The sequence below is a fragment of the Manacus candei genome, unplaced genomic scaffold, assembly GCF_025592945.1.
Source record: "Manacus candei isolate 608988 ecotype Guabito, Panama unplaced genomic scaffold, ASM2559294v1 h1tg000060l, whole genome shotgun sequence".
NCBI classification, from domain to species: Eukaryota; Metazoa; Chordata; class Aves; order Passeriformes; family Pipridae; genus Manacus; species Manacus candei.
In genome coordinates this window covers 9653418-9672871 of record NW_026138108.1, presented here as the reverse complement: position 1 = coordinate 9672871, position 19454 = coordinate 9653418, and the positions used below count along the sequence as shown (strand labels likewise).

The window sequence follows — 19454 nt, the reverse complement described above, 5'->3', positions numbered from 1 at the left end:
TGGACTCGATGATCTCAGACGCGTTTTCCATCCTAATTGATTCCGTGATTTATGGAACTTCAGCGCAGCCTGGGCCGCCCGCACCTTATTTATAACTACTGAGCGCACTCCGTTACCGTAAATACCCTCATGGGCACGCCCACAAAGCGAAGTTACCGTAATTACCGCCACTAAGCCGCCACGGCATTTCAAGGACGTGAAGCCCAACACGTGCTCCCGTATATCGCAGCAGAGCCGTAATGCCCCGAGAAAAGCGCATGCGCCGTGCGGCGGCGGGGGCGGGAGCGCGGCCGCGACCCGGTGGGGTGAGGAGAGGGGAGGAGGAGCGGCCGGTCCCGCCTCCTCCTGCTCCTCCTGCTCCTCCTGCCCGCGGCTCTCGGTGCGGCCGGTCCCGCCTCCTCCTCCCCGCGGCTCCCGGTGCCGCCGAGGCCTGCCCCGGCGCTGACTCGCCGGGCCGCGGGGTGTCGCGGAGCCATGGCGCAGCGGAGGGCGGCGGAGCGCGGGCCTTGCCAGGCGGCGGAGAGCGCCAGGCACCAGCGGCAGCTTCTGGAAGGTGCCGGGGGCTCGGGGCGGCGGGAGCGGCGGTGACCTCGCCCTGGCAGCGGGACGGGGACGGGCCCGGGCCCTGGTGCGGCTCTCGGTGCCCGTCGGTGCTCGAGCACCGGCCCCGTCCCGCGCGGGCTCTTGGGCGGGAGGGCGGGCGCGGCCCCGGACGGTGCCTGTGGGGTGAGGCGGCTCCCGCCCCGCGGGTGCTGGGATGGGGCACCAGCTCCTTTGCCTTCTCCCCTGCGTGAGGGAACACGCGTGGGTTTGTGTGTGTGTGTGTGTGTGTTATTCCACAGCCGGCACGGATGAAGTACAGAAAGTGGAAGTGGCAGAAAGCGCAGTTGGCTGTGTTTTCCTTTTTTCGCCTTCTAAGTTGCTTATTTATTTATCTATTTATTTATTTATTTTGCTCCTTGGAGGAGGTGGTGTCAGGCTAACCACGGTCGCAGCACACTGGAACAGGCTGCCCAGAGGGACTGTGGAGTCTCCCTTGCTGGAGATGCTCAAGAGCTCTCTGGACGCAACCCTGTGCCATGTGCTCCGGGATGACTCTGCCTGAGTAGGGAGGTTGGACCAGGTGAACCACTGTGGTGCCTTCCAGCCTGACCCATTCTGGGATTCTGTGGTTGTACCTGGTTCATGGATGCTGCCTTTGGCCTCGGCTGACCCAGCGCACACCTGCGGGGTTGTGCTGACCTCAAACCTAAAAAACCTTAAAGCCCGTACAATTGCCAGCTCGTCCAGCTGGCTCTGTGGGTTTCGTCATCCTCTTTCTGTGTTTCACAACAGTGAGGTGTCAGCGTGACCCGTTTGAGTGTTGTGTATTGGCATTGTGGTCATGCCAGTGGTGTCTGCGAGGGAAAACACAGGCTTGGCTCTTGGTGTGCTGTTCAGGTGACCCTCGGTGGGAAGCTGTGCAAGCCTCAAAGTGCCCAAGGAGAGAGTGGTTTAATACTCACATACATACACACTCTAGTTGGGTGCAGAGGGTTCTTACTGTTTCTTTCAGTTTAAAGTTCTTCATGCGTATAGCTGCATTTGTGTGAAACAGTGTATTGCACGTATGTGGTCATTTTAATAAAAATCTAAAATACAGGCCTAAAATGTAATTGTGTCACTTACTGTACTCCCATTGCTTCCCTTACACAAGAATTTAAAGGCTAATAAAAATTTATAAAGACATATCCAAGAGAAGTCCTCTTCTGGTAATTCCCAAGTCCAGGAACTGTAATCTTTATATTACAGGCTGGTGCGCGTGTGTTTACATGTTTCCTCCTGATGAGTGTGTATCATCTAACTGGCCAGTGGCTGTGCCTGGTAGCCTTTCATTGGAGGGGAAAAAAACCTGCAAATCTGTTATTGAGCAGGTTTCAAAGTTGTATTGTACATACTGAAAATTTAACTTCAAGTTAAATCTAGTTAATTAGACTGGCAGAAGATTTCTGGCAAAAAGGAAAAAATACGTATGGCTTATGTCGTTTTGCTCTGTTTTTCTCTTTAGAAATGTATTTATTAACTGATGCTCAAATTATTTTGTATCATAGAAGTTGACTTCTATGGGATGTTTGCCAGTGTAAGAACTGCAAATTTGTTTGAAAGCTTTCAGGGAATGTGAGCTATATATGTTACCGAAAGCATTTGTGGGAAGATTATGCCCAGAAGAGGGATTACTTTTAATATTCCCTTAAAGTGTAAGTTTGAAATCTGTTGTAAAATGTGAGGGATTGCTTTTCCTTCTTTTGTTTTGGTAGTGTTGGGGTTTTTTCTAACTTTGTTTTATGTTTAATTTCAGGGAAAGCTCTCGCAGAAGGTGGATCGGCTCGGACATCACTTCTTATTTTGGTCTCCATATTCTTATCAGCTGCTTTCCTTATGTTCCTGGTATATAAAAATTTCCCACAACTTAGTGAGTAAGTATATCAGGAAATATTAATTTCTTAATGCGTTTGATTTTCAGTATCAAATTTTAGAAAAACCTGCATGGGGTTAAGTGAATTTTACTCACATGGGTTAATTATAGACATAACCTAAAATAACTTTGGGTTTATAACCTAGAATGTCAGGATACAGAGCTTAATACTGAGATACTGCCCAGTGGGATCTGTGTAAAGAGAGTTGTACTTGACCTGGGGCTCTGTTGCACAGTTGTGATACCGTGTTTTGAAGTGTTACCCCCATCACATCAGCAGTGTTAACTGACTGTGTTCTTAACCTTCTTCAGCTGAGAGCCAGAATGTGCTTGGTTAGGGCTGGTTTCGCTTTAAAATTCCTTGTACACTGGTAAAACTGGAGGCTGGCACCAAAAGGGGAAATCCTTCTTAGCTGAGCTTCATGTTCTCTTTTTCTCCTTTTGTGTCATCAACTACTTGTGTTGGAAAGGTAGGCAGGTTGACAGGATGGAAGCCTGCTTGCCTGACAACTTTCCTTTTCCTTTTAGTAGTTAATTTTCTGTCTGATTAAGTGGCTCAACAAGTTCAGTTTGCAACAGCTCAGTCCTTAAGTCTGATACAGAGGGAGCGAAGATACTCAACTGTGCTGCCCAGGGTTAAGGTGTGACATGAGATTTTGCCCTGAAAGCTTTATTTATTTGTGAGGTGAAGTTCTGCCTCTCTTGCTGCACTTAAAATGTTGTGACCCCAGCGTTGAGGCAGCTGTGTTTGGTTTTGGCTGAAATGTTGAGTGCTTTCAGTTGCCAAGGTTTGGGTTGCGTAATTATTTCTTTTTGATCAGTACTTGGTAAGAAAAAAAAATCCTAGAAAAGAAGCAGGTGATTGTACTGAATTAAAAAAAAGGGTTGCAAGTATCTAAAATTGGGGATTTTCTAATATAAACCAAACTGTAAATAATAAGTGTTCCTTTGAGAACATTATCACAGCAATAATAATGGTTTGTTTGCTGAGGCTGTAGTTTAGTGATGTAGTGTGTATAATTATGTCTATATTCAGTAATTGTACTATTTGATTATATTTCCATCACTCCTGATTTTTTTTTTTTCTCTCCAGAGAAGAAAGAGAATGTATAAAGGTTCCTAGAGATATGGATGATGCAAAGGCCTTGGGAAAAGTCCTGTCCAAATATAAGGACACGTTTTACGTTCAAGTGTTAGTGGCTTATTTTGCCACATATGTTTTGTATCCTTTTTCGGACATAAAGGGCAGTTTTGTTGTAGCCATACTTCTCTGAAGCACTAAATGAAAAATATGAATTTATAAATTCTTGATCGTGGATGAAAAAGTTGAACATACCTGGGAGTGTTTATGAATAGACACAAATATTTTAAAATCTTTGAAGTTAAAAACTTTTATTGAGTGTTCCAGTATGTTTTTAGGACTATAAGAAAGGGTTGTGTAGAAAGAAATTGATGTATGCATTTATAGTAGTAAATGCTGTTGGGGAAGCAGCTTCACCTTTACTGTGTCTGTTATGGACAGTATTCTTATCTGTGGTATTAAGCTTGGTCTCACTTTAGTGCTATGCTAACTCTGTAAATTGCAAACTGAATTTTGAGTTACAAATTACTGTGATTCTATAGGAAAACTGAGACTATTGCACTGCTTTTCCTTGAGACATTCAAAAGTGCCATATGAGGGTAATTTACAGAATATTTAACAACATTTCTGAAGGAAAGTGTTTTGAGCCGTCTCTTGTCTCTGCAGTGCCCACATTCAGAAAACCAAATCTCTGTTTCCTTTTAGAGGGAGCTGGATTTCTGAAGTACTTTCTGTCCAGCAGGACACAAAGGCTACCTGTGTTCTGTGTCAACTTCTTTCTCCTGAGTGCTGAATATATTAATTAATCATTAAACACACTCTTAACTGGAACACTTGACTAAAGGTTAATAACTTCAAAAACTGTTTAAGAGGTTCGTTTCACAGTTTTCGTGCAGAAGGCTTTCATAACTCAGGAAAGACAGCACTGAATGTGCCATCAGTGATTATCCTTTATCTTATTCTTTTAAAGTGTGTTTCACCAATAATAGGTTTAGGAAGAAAATTAAAATGTTAGTTTATATATTAACAAGAAGTAGAATAGAATTGGCTGTTTATTGGTCTACTGTAGCAGCTGATGTGACGACATTCACTGTCACAGCAGTAGACTGTGATCCACTGACAGGCGTGTTCCAGTTATCTCCGAACCTTGACACTTGCTTAGCAGAAGCTGTACTGATTGTAATGGACTCCAGGAAGATTATTTGGCTTTTTAATATTTAGGTCAATTCAACTCAGATAAAGTAGTGTGCAGATTTTTTTTTATTTGCTTTAACTTTTCTATCCAAAGTGGGCAATACCTCATAGTCTCAAGTGTGCCTAGCAAGCCTGAAGCTCAACTGCCTATTGGTTTATACTGCAGAAACTTAATTGTTGCCTTTTTGAAAATCACTGACTGAAATTAATGATCATGTACTGTAATGAGTGATTACACCATGCCTACCTGTAAGGAAGCAGCTGCCTTCATACATTTCAGTCTTCCATGAAACTTGTAATTATGGGCTTGGACAGCCCTGTGAACTTGTCAGAGTGAATATCTGAAACTGCTTATCTGTAGTAAACAATGTAAAATCAGAAGAATGTATTTCCTGGAAGTCCCAGTAAATCCCCAGTGTCAGTTGTAGCACAGATGGAGAGAAAAATATAGTCAGCTTTATGTAGTGACTTATTTTTTTGTGTACAGAATGATGAATCTACCCCTTGTTGCTCTGTGCTTGAGCTTCTTGTGCTACTCCACAAATGTATGTTGAAGCAAGGATCTTGAGAGGCTGTGCCTATTTATCGACATGGTAACATGTATCTTGAATGCTTGGAAAATTAAGAAGTGGGTAGCTTTTTAAAAATGTTTTTCTCCTTGACTAAAATGCATCCAGCTTGCAAACATTTGCTATTCCTGGGTCTATATTCCTCAGTATCCTGTCAGGGTTTCTTTATCCCTTTCCGCTGGCCTTATTTCTTGTTTGTTTGGTAAGTATGGAAGATAGCTTGTGAGGGCATGTATTTCTATCTCTTTGGAATACAACCAAGCATGTGAGCAGCTTCCTGTTGGAAACAATCAGAGTCTGAGCAAAACAGGGATATTCTTCAGTTTCTGGCAAACAAATGAGTTCTCATTTAGCTCTGCTGTGAGAAGAGTGTTATCCACAAAATTCACCGTAGCATGGGGTGATGATCCAAAACACTAAGCTGTTTCTCCAAGTTTTCTTAATAACCAAGGCATTCGAGTGTGAATCAGCCAGAGTTTCATTTATTCTAAATTTGTTTACCATCTGCCAGAACCCAGTTGTAATTTCAGAACACAATTACTGTGGTTTTATTATCACACTGCGAAATGCATCTGTTTTTTAAATTTAAATGGCTTAAATGTGCAAGAAGCTTAATTTAAGATTTGAAATGTATGTTATCGACAAGCTTCAAAAAAGACGTGCAAAAGATGCAGTTGTAATGTGCCTTAGTATTGAGATTGAGTGATTGAGTAGGTAGGGAGGACCATGTGGCTGAATTTTCAGGTTTGAATCTCTTCAGTGCCACTGTGCCCCTTATTTGCAAAGCTTTTACTGTTCAAAATCTTAAAACTGCAGAAGCACTCAGTGTTAACTGACAGATAGTCAAAGTTTTCTACTTGGAATGTTAAGATTGATCTAAATGCCTTTGGAAATAAGGGAGCTGTCTTGGGTCAACAGCATTCTTAGGGAGCATGTACATACTGATGGAGGGCTGGATGGAAACAGGCTCTAGTCCCCTGGTGTAATTAATAGGGATACAAGGCTGAGATTAATTAGAGTTTCTGCTCATTTGTTGTATTTTTTTTTTTCAGTGCTCAGGACTTGGAGCTTCATTTTGCTATATGCTTTCATACCTAGTGGGACGTCCTGTTGTATACAGATATTTAACAGAAAAAGCAGTAAAATGGTCAGAACAGGTAAGGCTTCTAGAGATGCTGGAATTTGATACAAAATGTATAGTGGAATAGCATGGCAATCTAGGAGGGCTTGTGCACATGTATCTAGTTATAAAGAGAGGATTCCAACTCCTCTCTGAGAGTGTGTATTTACTTTCTCTGTGTGTTTTTAAACAGTGGGGAGTATTCCTGATTTTGTGATATTTCCCATGAGAAAGTTGTTCTTACCTAGGAAGAGTTTTTAATTGACCACCCTCTGTTTTAGCTAGTGTCAATAGGAACCCTCTGCAGCAGCTTCAGGTAATGCCAAGTAACTGCTCTAACCATCAGGACTAATGAAAGCTGGGCTTGTGTTTTTGTAGGGCAGGGAAACCTGTAGCTGTATGTCTGATTGCAAAACCTTGCTTTGAAGGTGTTATTGTAGCTGGAGCGTTTAGAAACTTTCTGTTACAGTATCTGGTAACATTATTTTCAGCAAGACTTAATTGTGAGAGGAAGCTAAAGGTTCTGAAATACAAAAACAGTGTATGATTTGTACTTGACCTTTTGTCTCTTTTTTTGATACTCTGAAACATGTTCAAACATTTTTTTTTTTTTTTGCAAGCATGAAGCACAACTTACTACTGTATTCTGTTCAGGATTTTTTTGAATCACATAAAAATACTTTAAACTTGTCCTCATTAGATAAGATATGGAGCTGTGTCTGGCACAATTGACCTCAATAAATGATACAATAGTGTTTTGACTCTTGACCCAAGTATATTTTAATGTTTCAGAATTATAAAATCAAGATTATATTGCAGTATAATCTTGAGGCCACTCTGAGTAGCAAATGGTTCCTATTTCCATTAGTAGAAGTGAATATGATTTTAAATTACATGTGCAGCTCATATCTCACTGTTTCCAGGTTAATAGGACCGTATCATCCTTGCACATTGAGGGCTAAGCCATTTCATGTGCAGCATTAATCAATATTTAAATTTTTGTCCTTCACTGAGATTTAAAAACCCTACAGTATTATTACTGAACAATAGCAGGGCTCCTGATTTTGGTGTTACAGTTAAATATAAATTTGCCTAAAGCTGAAAAACAGGGTTGTGACTGGGGTGAGTTGCTGTGTGAGGTTTCAGATGGAATTGCAATCAGACCAGGTTTGATTTCCACTCTTTGGGGCCAGATGACCGTGTTTGGGCTTAAGCTTAGTGAAGGTCTGCCAGGATAGGCCAGAAGTGGAGGGTGCTTTGCTATCCTGGTAACTTGGTTTGAGGTTACACTACTTGTTTAAAAGAGCTGATTTGCTAAAGCCAGGCTGGCAGGAGAAGAGGCCTTGCTGTAGCACTGGTGTAAGGAGCTGGGCTACACCTGAGAATATAATGAAAACTGTGAATGGAGTTGGAGCTGTTGTCCTTGCTCCTGGGTGATGCTGGGCATTTGAACATATGGGGAGACAGGCTTTGCAACTGTGCTGGCAGCAGCCACCTGATGAAGTTCAGAGCCGTGACCTGGGTAAGCTTCAAGTGAGGAATATAGCTGTGTTTCAGGTTGGATCGTGAGTTAGGGCAGAATGGCTTGAGGAACAAACTTCATTGCTAGTTCCTGCACAAGCTTTAGGAATGGAGCTACGGGCTGGCTGTGTTGGTTGGGCTACAGTTAGGCAGAGGGAGCTGTGCTGGAGTTGGGTAAGGCCTGCTGCTGTCCCTAATGACTCGCTGCTTGAGTTGGGTGACTGAGACACATCACCACTGTGCTCTGCCACAGACAGGTATTTCCAGACTGATTCCAGTACTACTTACAGGTGATTCACTGGTGACTCTTCTCCTCATGCATTGTTTAACTGCTGTTTATGTTTGCAACTTGTCAATGTGTACAAAAGATAGGGCCCCCCTCACAAACCTCTAGGAGTAAAATCGTTTTGTATTTTCAAGGCAGGGATTTTTTTTACTAATTTTTTTGTTGTTTTTGTTTTGGCAGGTTGAACGACACAGAGAACACCTCATTAACTACATAATATTTTTGAGAATAACACCTTTTCTTCCCAATTGGTTTATCAATATAACATCTCCTGTAATCAATGTGCCATTGAAAGTGTTTTTCATTGGCACTTTCCTAGGTAAGAATTGTGGCTTGTGAGCCATAGTTTGGGGTGGCCAGAAGAAGGGGCATGATTTGTCTCTCCCTGTATGTGTTATTCAGCTGAGATCACACCTACCAGATAGCTGAAAGATTCCACAAGAATATTGTTTCTATGTGTGGAGCTTATGGCAGCAAAAGATTTTAGCAGTTGGGACTGTTCTGATGTCCTGGATGAGAGGTAATGAGCCCAGGCTTAATTACTTGCTTAAGGAAACAAATTATATGAACACTTTATTAGTAACATTTTGTTCTGCTCCATGACTGTAATACTTGTGAACAATTACATGCTCCTGTTTTGGGCTCAGCATGGTTGCATGAGGATGTACATGATGATAATCTGAAGCATTATTTCTCAGCTTCCCACTCCATGTTGTCCATTAAAACATGTCTCCTGAGGAGTGAATTAATAATTTAATTAACGTAGTGCTAAACACTTTAAGTTTTTTAATTGGCATATTTTTGCAAACACTTTTTAATCTGGTTAGGAAACAATCCATCTTTTGCCTTTATGAACTTAAATAAAATCAGTTTGTAAAACAGACAACCTGCAATCTGCAGACTCTAAAGAGCAGAGATTATTTGCTTAGACTTGTGTTTGAGTTTGTGTTAAAAAATGGTGTAAAACCAGTTCTTTTGATAAGTGTTTTTCGTCTCTGATTTCTGTATTTACAGCCCTCTTAAAAAAAAAAAAAGGCACAAGGTGACAAAATCTCAAACTTTTGGTGTTAGAAGTTGGATGACTAATTTATGGGTTTTTTTTACCCTAACAAGTTGTTTTTTCGTCCTTTCCCTGCTGCAGGTGTGGCACCACCGTCTTTTGTAGCCATTAAGGCAGGAACAACGCTGTACCAGCTTACAACAGCAGGGGAGGCTGTTTCCTGGAACTCTGTTTTTGTTCTCATGTTTCTAGCCATCCTCTCCATCCTACCAGCTCTCTTCCAGAAGAAACTGAAACAGAAGTTTGAATAAGGATCAAACTGGACCAGAATTTCCCATACTTCATCTCAGGATCAGCACTTCTGATATTTGTATATTTGCTTTTCTATTGGATCTTAAGCAATTAAAGGGGAGGCTTGTAATTGATAAGAATGTCTTTAAATGAACACATGGCCTTAAATGGAAGGAACTGTGTTCAGATATGTACTGCATATAGTTTTGTAACCAAACCATCAGTGTTTTACTTTGGGAGGGGGTGTGTGTGTGGCTCTCAGAATGAGGGAAGTGAAAACATAGGTGTAACATCTTGCTCTAGTTATATGCAGAGCAAAAATTGTAATGTGCTGATGCTTTCCAACACTTGCAAGAAAAAAACCTTAATTACCCAGTCCAACTTCGTAACATTCTCTGTAGGCTTGCATGTGATCTGGTCTGAGAGCATTTCTCACTAACAATATTTCCCTTCTTTTTTGCCTTTGGGAGTTTCAAAATAATAATATAAGAACGGTGCTCAATCAGAAACAAAGGTTCTTTGCAGTACTTTAACTACAATGTTATTCTCATCCTGTTTGTTTACTTCTATTTATTAGTGCTGTGTGGAATTAAATACTTGAACCTACATCTGCTTTACTAACTGGATTAACGAAGGTGAAGTGTCACATCATTCCCTCTTGTCCTCTGTTAAGTTTTATTCTGGGAGAGGATATAGAAAGGGAGAGAGCAGCTTAGAATTTTTATCTTGGCTGGCTGATGATTCTTAAGTTCTAATTTTAATGTTTTTCATGTTTATTATTTTGCCAATATTTCACTTGCATAGATTTATCCTGCCAATTTAAAGTGATCGTATGGTTATATAAAACTTTCAGTTCTCAAGTGATTTAAAAATGCTTAAGCAGTGTAATATTACCATTTCTCAAGCAATATGTAAAGACTATAAAATTCTTCATTGCAGCTTGTTTAGCTAGAAGAAATGTCAGGTACACAAACTGGTGCAGTTCCTGTTAAGTAGCTGATCCCAAATAATGCTCAAAGCACCATGTGACAGCAGGCTCTTGTGTCAGTGTATATAAAAATGAAAGGAGGGTTCCATTGTCTCCTAACTCAGTAACTGGCAATGGGCAACCAGCTCTGGTTCACCTTCAGGAGAAATACGTGTGAGGTATGTGATACCTCTCCCTGTGTGCTTCCAGCTGTTGTAGTTTGTTGTGTTGTCAGTGGAATCCCACGAAACGAGGCCCTGACCAGTGAGGAACTGGGGAGTGCACTGAAGTTTTACCCCTCTGAAACCAGTGCTGCTGACATGCTTTAAGTTGGTGCCCCTGCAGTGTCTTGCTGAAATGGGAGTCAACACATCAGCATGTGCTCCAGTTCCAGGGTTTATTTGCCTGTGTCCTCGTGTTAACTCATGATCATATCACAGATCTTTGAGATGTAAGAGAACAGTTCCATAAATGTGATAGTGTAAAAGGTACTGGTACCTTTAAATGGGTTTATTCATTTTGTAACATAATGTTAATTGACTCTTTCATTTCACCACAGTATTATATGTAAATATATGGTAAATACTATTGATACACTATTTGTCTTTTATTTAAATCTGGGCTGCACAGTAAATGGTATTTTTTACATAAGGAATTCATATCAGTTCTGTTTGCAAATTTATTGTAAGATCATTCAGCTTCAGCGATTATTTTGTTATATAGAATTTACTCTAGAAGTGTACTTTGGCATTTAAAACTGAACAGTGATTACTTTTATTGCTGCTGTTCTAATCTCCAGAGTTCCTCTACCCAAGGGATTTATTCCATAGTAACTCTGAGTGTGAATTTAGCTGTGTGAGCAAGTGTCCCCTGGACTACTGAGTATGAAGCTTCTGTAGATTTACAGCCTACTTTTCTGCATAGTTAATTTTTCATGCAGATGAGCTCTCAGAATTAATTACCTACTACTTACTGTCCAGTGGCTTTTGTCTAAATTTCTGGTCAATAACAGATGCTGTTGTAAAATCCCTTCTATGCTGTGTAAAGCCAATGTTTTGGTGGAACCTTGACACTAAAGAAGGAACTGAGCTATGTTTCAATCTAACTGTGCTATCACTTGACTTTTTCACTGAGTTCTGTTTCACTGTGTTAGATGGGATCAGGCTTTGTTACTCAAAACCTGTGTTTGAGCCATAAGACTGAGTTCCCATCACAATGACTAAAAGCCTTAAAACCTTAAAAAGGTTGAAAATAAGGTTCTTTATTTTTTCAAAACCTTAGCATTTTTTTAACCTGTCCCTTCCATGTTTATCTTCAGCTGCCAACAGCCTGAAGTGGTTCCCTACCCCATGAAGACTTCTGAGGGTTTTGAAGAGTAAGGCAGGCCTTGTGAAAAAGGCAAAGAAAAGCACTGTGCTGTGGAATACTGTACTAGCCTACTCTTTCCTGTAGGGAATCCAGCAAGTGATCCGAGAGAGAGCTGTAACATTCTGGCAGAAAAACAGCAGCTACCAAGAAACTTACCAGGAAATCAGAAAGATGTAGCTTTGTTTTTTCATTGCAAGGGATTTTGAGCTGTTAGGTGACCTGTTTATCTTCTGGAATTTTTTGTGATACCTGCATGACATCATTACTAAGTGTCTCTCTTTATTTGATAATAAAGCTATTATATAAAATATGAAGCCCTGTATTTTTTGAGTATCATGAAGCATGCTGAACTTCCCACTAAGTTTAATTTTTTATTAACCTGTTTAAAAGGGGTGAGTTCTTCCTAAATGGTATTTTTAATGACTGATTAAAAATTAAGCTGAGCTGATTACATCTGTAAATGAGATTAATTCTATTTCAAAATAAGTAGGTAAACTTGACTTCCTTTTCTCTCTGAAATTGATTTCTCATATACAGCAGTAAATTTGAAAAGTCCTTCTGGTTTGCAGTGGAAGGCAACTGGATATAACTTGTTTTATCTCCTCAAATAAAACTATTTGCATAATTTGCCTTTTTTTTTTATTTGCATTAATCCCTGATGGAAGGCCCCTGTGCCAAACTTTTTTCAGCTTCATTCACCTTCCCTTAATATTCTGTCAAGCCCAGTTTATGAAATGCTTTTTTTCCTCTTGAATTGAAAGCTTACTGAAAGGGTAAGACAGAAGAAGTAAAAGTTTAAAAATGAGAAGTCTTTCTTTAAAATGCTACTGAATGATGTTATGCAAAGTCAAAACATGTTATTTGTTTTTAGGTAACTGAAGATTTTTATGTGTTGTTCCTGAGAATTTTCATCATGTACAGTTTCTGTCCTAACCCAGTTTTATCACAGTAACTAAAATGCAGTGTGTATTGCTCCCTTTGAGGGATGCTGCCTGCCTCATACTGCAGTGTACTCTGGATGAAGCTGAACAAGCAGCAGAATCAACTCAGCCAGGTACTTGATCAAGGACTCAAACACCTAGAAGCTCCTGCAGGTCCACTTTCAGTTGTAAGGACTAACTGTAATAGAAGCTTTTGTGAGAGCTGTTGATACAGGAATGAAATCCATACCTCTGGTGTTTTGCACTGGCAATACATTTGAAAGGAACAAACCAGGATTTCTTTAGGTTTCTTAGTCACAGTTTTTCTTTCATCCTTGTTAGTGGTAGCAGCGTAGTAATAACTCTGGGAGTAGTGGGAGCTAAAGCACTAAGAATCAGACCTTCTAGTCAAACTCCTCCATTTAAAATCCTTTGGCACAGTGAACAGATCCTGTCCCAGAAGTGCTTGTCCATTCCTTGGCATCCACTACAGAGCCAGTGCCAGAAAGGAGAAGTCAAACCATCCCTCAAATACTTAATGAACTACTTTTTATAATGTGGGACAATCTCTTTTGCAGGATTACAAAATTGGGGATGTTTTTTTTCCTCCCAGAAGGCTGAAATGACAAAAAACTTTCCTTCTATCATAAGCAGTGGGAAGTTTGTGAACCGTGTGTTTTAGTATCAGAGTATTAAGAGGGAAATGAAAAAAAGTTTTTACAGGAGAGCAGGATCCAGAGTGAGTTTTGCAGAAATTACTCTGACTATTTTTATGACCAATTGATGTCTTGCAGTGACAGTTATAATTCTCAGCTGGTGGCTTTATAGCTCCAGGTCACCCAAACTGAAAGATGTTATGGCCTGTTAATAATGGCAATTAATATAAATAAGAGCATAATATATTTACTAACATACTATAACTCCCCTCCCAGTTCCTAAAAATACTCCACTTAGTGTAATAATTCACGTTTCCTTGTTTTATAGTACACAAGGAAGAATCTGGGTCTGGATTCCAAGAGCTAATTCAGTGACTGGTGTATATATGAGAAGCCTCATAAAAGCTCCTTTCTGTAGACAGTCTTCCAAACACAGAGAATTCTGCTCAGGTACAGCTGTAGGACTTCAATGATCTCTTCGCAGCCTTAAAAGGTTAGAAGGCTCTGGAGAGGGGTGGGAGTGCTGCAGTGGGAAATGGCTTTTAAAAATCTGCCTTGTAATTAAGATCTAACGTTACAATCATAACTCCTGATTTTTCTTTTACAACCTAGCCCTGAGCAGTTGTATCCAAAACCTGGAATTTGCAATGTTTACTGTACTTGGAGGAATTCCACGTCACGAAGAAGTATTCTGAGCAGATCACTAAATCATTTGTATGTTTGACTCTTTGTTCTGTGTTAAACTGATTTCTCATGACTGTGAGAATTACAAACTCCCAATCAACCCGGAATTTGTGCAGGATTTGCTTCTACAGCTGGATTCCTATAAGTCTATGCAGCCTGATGGGATTCATCCAAGAGTACTCAAAGAGCTGGCTGGTCATCATGAGACCTCTCTCAATGATTTCTGAATGGCCTTGGGAATCTGGAGAGGTCCCAGTTGACTGGAAGTTGGCTAACGTTGTCCCAGTATTCAAGAAGGGCAAGAAGGATGACCAGGGAAACTACAGGCCTGTCAGTCTTACTTCAGTGCCTGGTAAAATTATGGAGAAGATTACTCCGGGAGTTACTGGAAAACAGCAGGAGGGCAATGCAGTCATTGGTCACAGCCAAAATGGCTTCATGAGGGGAAAGTCCTGCTTGTTGAACCTGATTTCCTTTTATGACAAGATAAGTCACCTAACTGACCAAGGGAGAAGCCAGTTGATGTAATCTGTTTGGATTTCAGTACAGTTTTTGATACTGATCTCTCACAGGATCTTTCTGGCCAAAATGTCCAGCCCACAGCTGGATAAACACATCATGTGATGGGTGAGCAACTGGCTCATGGGTCAGGCACAGAGGGTGAGAGTGAATGGGGTGACATCAGACTGGTGACCTGTCACTAGTGGGGTTCCTCAGGGCTCCATCTTGGGCCCTGTGCTCTTCAACATCTTCATAAAGGACTTGGGCACAGGACTGGAAGGGATACTGAGCAAGTCTGCAGATGACACTGAACTGGGAGGAGCTGCTGACTCCCTGGAAGGCAGGGAGTCCCTGCAGAGAGACCTTGACAAATTAGAGGAGTGGACAATCACCAACCATAGGAAGTTCAATAAAAGAAAAGTGCCGGATTCTGCACCTGGGATGGGGCAACCCTGGATGTACAGACAGACTGGGGAATGAGAGGCTGGAGACCAGTGCTGCAGAAAGGGACCTGGAGGGGTCCTGGTTGTTGGCAAACTGAATATCAGTCAGTAGTGTGGTCTCTAGGAGGTGGAGAGAAGAGGGACAACGCTGCTTGGGAACATAAGAAGTGTTCAGTGCCTTGAAGTGACAGTTGTGCTCTGATCTGTGCCCTGATGGGGGTGATCTGGTGTGCAGGCTGTATGCCAGAAGTCTGTTGTGTCCGTGTCACACCAAATGCATGGTCAATAAGCAATCGCAGCCAGTTCCTAGTGTCCGGTTTTGCAGACTGGAGAGGATTGCTTTAATGGTAACAGTCACTGCTTTGATTTTTTTTTTTTCTTAAAGAATCCAGGGTAAATAACCTAATTAGAGTCATTAGAAGGTGCCTCATACAATCAGGACCCTGACAGCTGCAGCGATCTGTTTGTGCTTTGAGCTCTGTTACCTTTCTAAGCTTAGCTCATCTTGGGAAACAGCTGCCCAGAAAAAAAGGAGATACCCTATTTCAGCCTCTTTCAATTCTCTGAATGAAACTGTAATTTGCTGTTGTGGTTTCTTATTGCTTATTAAATAAACTCTTCCAATAATCATGACTGTGATTGCTGGCAAAGTAAATCTGATTTAACTAGCATGAGGAATAATCAAGACATCTTTGCATTAAGTTCCATCTTCACTATTTTAAAAAGACTTTATTCTCTTTGACTTAAGGCTTGAGCTTGAAAGTACCAGTCTTTGCCATTGAAAACAGCAGCTGAATCAACACTGATAGTCTTGCCAAAGACAATGAATCACTAAATGTCTTTATGATTCTCTGGCTAAAGAGTCATAGTTTGCACAGAATTCACCTTTCCACAGATTTTTCTCAACATCATAAAGAATACTTTGAAGAATTTGTAACGTAGTCTAGAGTGTTGTTGCCTTAGACAAGGACATCTAAACCACTTGCAAAGTTTCCTGATTTCAAGAATTGCCATATTTTGGGTGTTTCCTGCAATGGGAACATTGCTCAAGATTAAAACTACTGGCCTTTGAATTAAACATCACAGATGTTTGTGGTCACTAGGCAAGAGTATGTCAGAAATTAAGTCATCAGGGTCGAAAAAGATACAATAGAAAAGAGACAGTCATTGACAAAATGGGAGGAGAAAGCTCTAGGTATTCAGGTAGAGCTGTTGGATGCACAGATTTAAGAGTCTGTAAGTTGGCTGGGAACGCAAAGAATTTATCTGACAAAGTATGAATGAGCCTTCCACAGCAAAAATTGTGGTGACTGTTATCTCTCTTGATTAATTAACCCTTTGGGGGTTCTGGTTCAGCAAATTCCACTCATCTTGTCCAAGACTCTCCTTTTAAAAAAGCATTTCTTGTCCCTTACCCTGTTGCGTATCAAGGCACATGTGCATTTTAATATTGCTGCTCAACAGTATGTCTGGTAATTCTCTGCTTACTTACTGGCCCATCTAACTTTATTTGCTAAATCTTCTAAATACATGGTTATTGCTGGAACAGTTACAGTGCAAGTAAGAAAATTTTTTTATTTCCCCATTTTACTCTTTATTTGACAAAAAAAGCCCCAGCCAATACCTGTGCCTTTCTTACAAGGCCTTCTGAGACCCTTGGGCTGTGACTTTTCTTTGTAAGGGTTAAACTGCAGTTCAGGCTTACTCAAAAAGAGTTTACCATGTGCTGAATACGTTGTCCTTTGCCACATAGAAAGCAGATTGAGAAGTAAAATGTGCAAAAAATGGCTAGAGAACATAGCAGAGTAAGAGCAACCAGATTTAGCAAGTTCTGTTCTCTGTTGTGTCTTCTGCACACCACCAAGCAGACTCAACATAATCTAAATATGCTTATTATAGAGTTAACTTGAACCTTTTAATCTAATATTGCTCCTACCCTGCCATCTTTATTGAAATCTTTCCCTGAAGTTTACTAGTGGTTTAAAACTGAACTGTCAGTCAAATCTAACCAAGATTTTCATGCATTGATAACCAATTCAGTCTTAATCAAGTGACTACTGATAGCATCAGTGTTTCTCACAGTTGTTCCTATTTCCAGGAAGGATGGTAAAGCTCACTGGGCCCAGTGGTATAAGAGCTTAATTGTTGTACTGCAAAAGGCTGTAAACCATTGGTGAAGTCTTACATGTGCTGCTGTCTCCAGTGCCCACAGAGAACTCGGTATGTCTTGGCAATGAAAACTCAAAATACGTGAGGTTTCGTATGCTTGGTAGTGAGTTCTATTTGGTGTCTGATCAATTCAGCATTATGGATGCAACCTTAACTACTTGGGCAGTCCTAGGTCATAAACCTTAAAGACTGCAAAGTTTTAATTTCTCCTTTTATAAGCCCTACAAGATAGGTAAGAATTCAGATGCAAATGCCACAAATAGAGAACTGAGAGAGAGGAAGGGGAACTACTTACAGATCTAATTTTAGAATAATGAGGCCATCCCAGGTACCTTTATGGTCAGTGGGAAGAGTGCTGTCAAGACAGACCATATGTGCACATTAGTAGCCCTTCAGCAGCTTGGTTTGGGTCATTCTTCCTTTGGCTTGTCTTCCTTTCCATGCTGGGCCAGAGTGCGGAATGGATTTCACACAGCTGTAGAAGCCCAACTGTTAACAGAGATGCCTGTGATGTTAATCCAAATAGGAAAAAGAAAGCCCTCTTAAAACCAAATAACCTTCAAAGCACTTCCCCTGCACCCACCCTCCCTCCCTGTGGCCTGGGCCATTTCAGGGCACGGCTGCTCCAGGAAGCTGTGGAGTCATGACACAATTGGGGCCACAGCCCTTAGGGAGAGGCGATGGGAAGCTGAAGGTGATGGGAGGACCCAAGCCCAGAGGTGCTTTCAGAGCACCACCACACTGATCTGTGCCCTGAGCAAGTGGCCCCAGCAGTGCCTTCCTGTCCTCTGTGTCTGGTTCTGGTTCCGTACAGGAGAGTCGTGGAGCTCCTGAAGCGGGTCCAGTGGGGGCCAACAAAGTTGATCAAGGGACTGGAGAATCTCTCCCGTGAGGAAAGGCTGAGGGAATTGGGCCTGGACACAATAGATTGGACCCAATGATCTCAGAGGTCTCTTCCAACGTAATTGATTCTGTGATTCTGTTCAGTCTTGAGGAGAGATGACTGAGGGGGGACCTCATCAATGTCTCAGTATCTGAAGGGAGGGTGCGAGGAGGATGGACCAGGCTCTGCCCGGTGGTGCTGAGCAATAGGAAATGAGACAATGGGCAGAAACTGATGCACAGAAGTTGAACAAGAGGAAGAACTAAGTGACCGCACCGGAAAAGGTTGCCCAGAGAGGGTGTGGAGTCTTCCTCGCTGGAGGTATTCAGACGCAATCGTGTGCTCTGGGATAACCCTGCTTGAGCAGGGAGGTTGGACCAGATGACCTCTGTGGTCCCTTCCCGCCTGGCCCCTGCTGTGGTTCTCAGTTGGGAGGGGGCAGATCGCGTTCCGGAGGCTCCCACTGGGGCAGCGCCGCGATCCCCCGGCACCCCGGCACCGCCGCCCCCCCGCCACGGCCGCCCCCTCAGGCAGGCCCGGCGCGAGCACCAGCAGCAGCATGACGTCACCCCCCACGCGCAGGGCGCACGCGCGGCGTTGCGGCGCGCGGCCGGGCCGCCCCCCCGCGGGAGCGGCGGGGGCCGTTCCCACAATGCCGCGCGGCGCCGCCCGCCCCGCGCCGCCATGGAGGCGGCGGGAGCGGCTGCCGACCCCGGCCCCGCTCCCGCCCGGCCCCGCTCCCGCTGAGCCCCGCGCTCCCCTCGGGAGGCAGCATGAGCGGCGGCGGCGGCGGTGGCGGTGGCGGCGGCGGCTCCTCGGCACCCGGCCGCTTCGCCGACTACTTCGTCATCTGCGGGCTGGACACTGAGACCGGGCTGGAGCCGGACGAGCTCTCCGGTGAGTGGCCGCGGCCGGCGCTGCTCGGAGCGGGATTCGGAGCTGCCCCCCCCGTCCCGCTGCCCCCGGGCGCTGCGGCAGCAGCTATGCCCGCCGGGCGCCGTGCGGCTGCCCCGGGCGTGCGGGCATGGCCAGCCGTGCCCGCGGGAATGGCCAGCCGTGCCCGCGGGAATGGCCAGCCGTGCCCGCGGGAATGGCCAGCCGTGCCCGCGGGCATGGCCAGCCGTGCACCGACCCAGGGTGCTGGTGCGGGTGACCGAGCTCGGCAGAAGTGCCGCCGTGATCCGCACTGTGCGGAGCGCGGCTGAGCGGCGGCCCCGCCGTAGCCGAGCGCAGCCCCATCAGCGATGTCCTGCGCGCTCCTCGCAGCCCCGCTGCGTGTGTCAACTTCTGCTTGGGCATTCGACACGCACAATAAATCGGATTTTGGAAAGAAAAGCGAAGACCGT

General features: G+C 43.1%; 2 protein-coding genes and 1 long non-coding RNA gene across 8 annotated transcripts in view; 2 read left to right on the top strand and 1 right to left on the bottom strand.

The window, feature by feature from the left end:
• Positions 1 to 342: 342 nt before the first annotated feature.
• On the top strand, positions 343 to 12166 carry TMEM41B (transmembrane protein 41B). The gene is made up of 7 exons (XM_051803915.1): positions 343 to 553; positions 2339 to 2456; positions 3549 to 3677; positions 5408 to 5501; positions 6352 to 6456; positions 8407 to 8545; positions 9368 to 12166. Exons 1-7 carry the CDS (start codon positions 475 to 477, stop codon positions 9535 to 9537), a joined length of 834 nt encoding a protein of 277 aa, XP_051659875.1. The 5' UTR covers positions 343 to 474; the 3' UTR covers positions 9538 to 12166.
• LOC127478377 (uncharacterized) lies at positions 8565 to 18653 on the bottom strand. Its single transcript, XR_007907203.1, has 3 exons — positions 18385 to 18653; positions 17521 to 17714; positions 8565 to 8959 (listed from the first exon to the last, which is right to left on the bottom strand). It is a non-coding gene; the product is annotated as an uncharacterized LOC127478377 (long non-coding RNA).
• Positions 18654 to 18779: 126 nt separating this feature from the next.
• Positions 18780 to 19454, top strand: part of DENND5A (DENN domain containing 5A) — a 68461-nt gene continuing 67786 nt past the window's right edge. For 2 of the 6 annotated variants that reach the window (XM_051803859.1, XM_051803858.1), the window contains exon 1: positions 18784 to 19005. In XM_051803859.1, coding sequence (XP_051659819.1) covers positions 18882 to 19005 — 124 coding nt within the window. In that variant the 5' untranslated portion in view covers positions 18784 to 18881. Of the gene's footprint in view, positions 19006 to 19454 lie in introns of all 6 variants that reach the window. The other 4 variants (XM_051803861.1, XM_051803860.1, XM_051803862.1 and 1 more) reach the window with 3 other exon arrangements.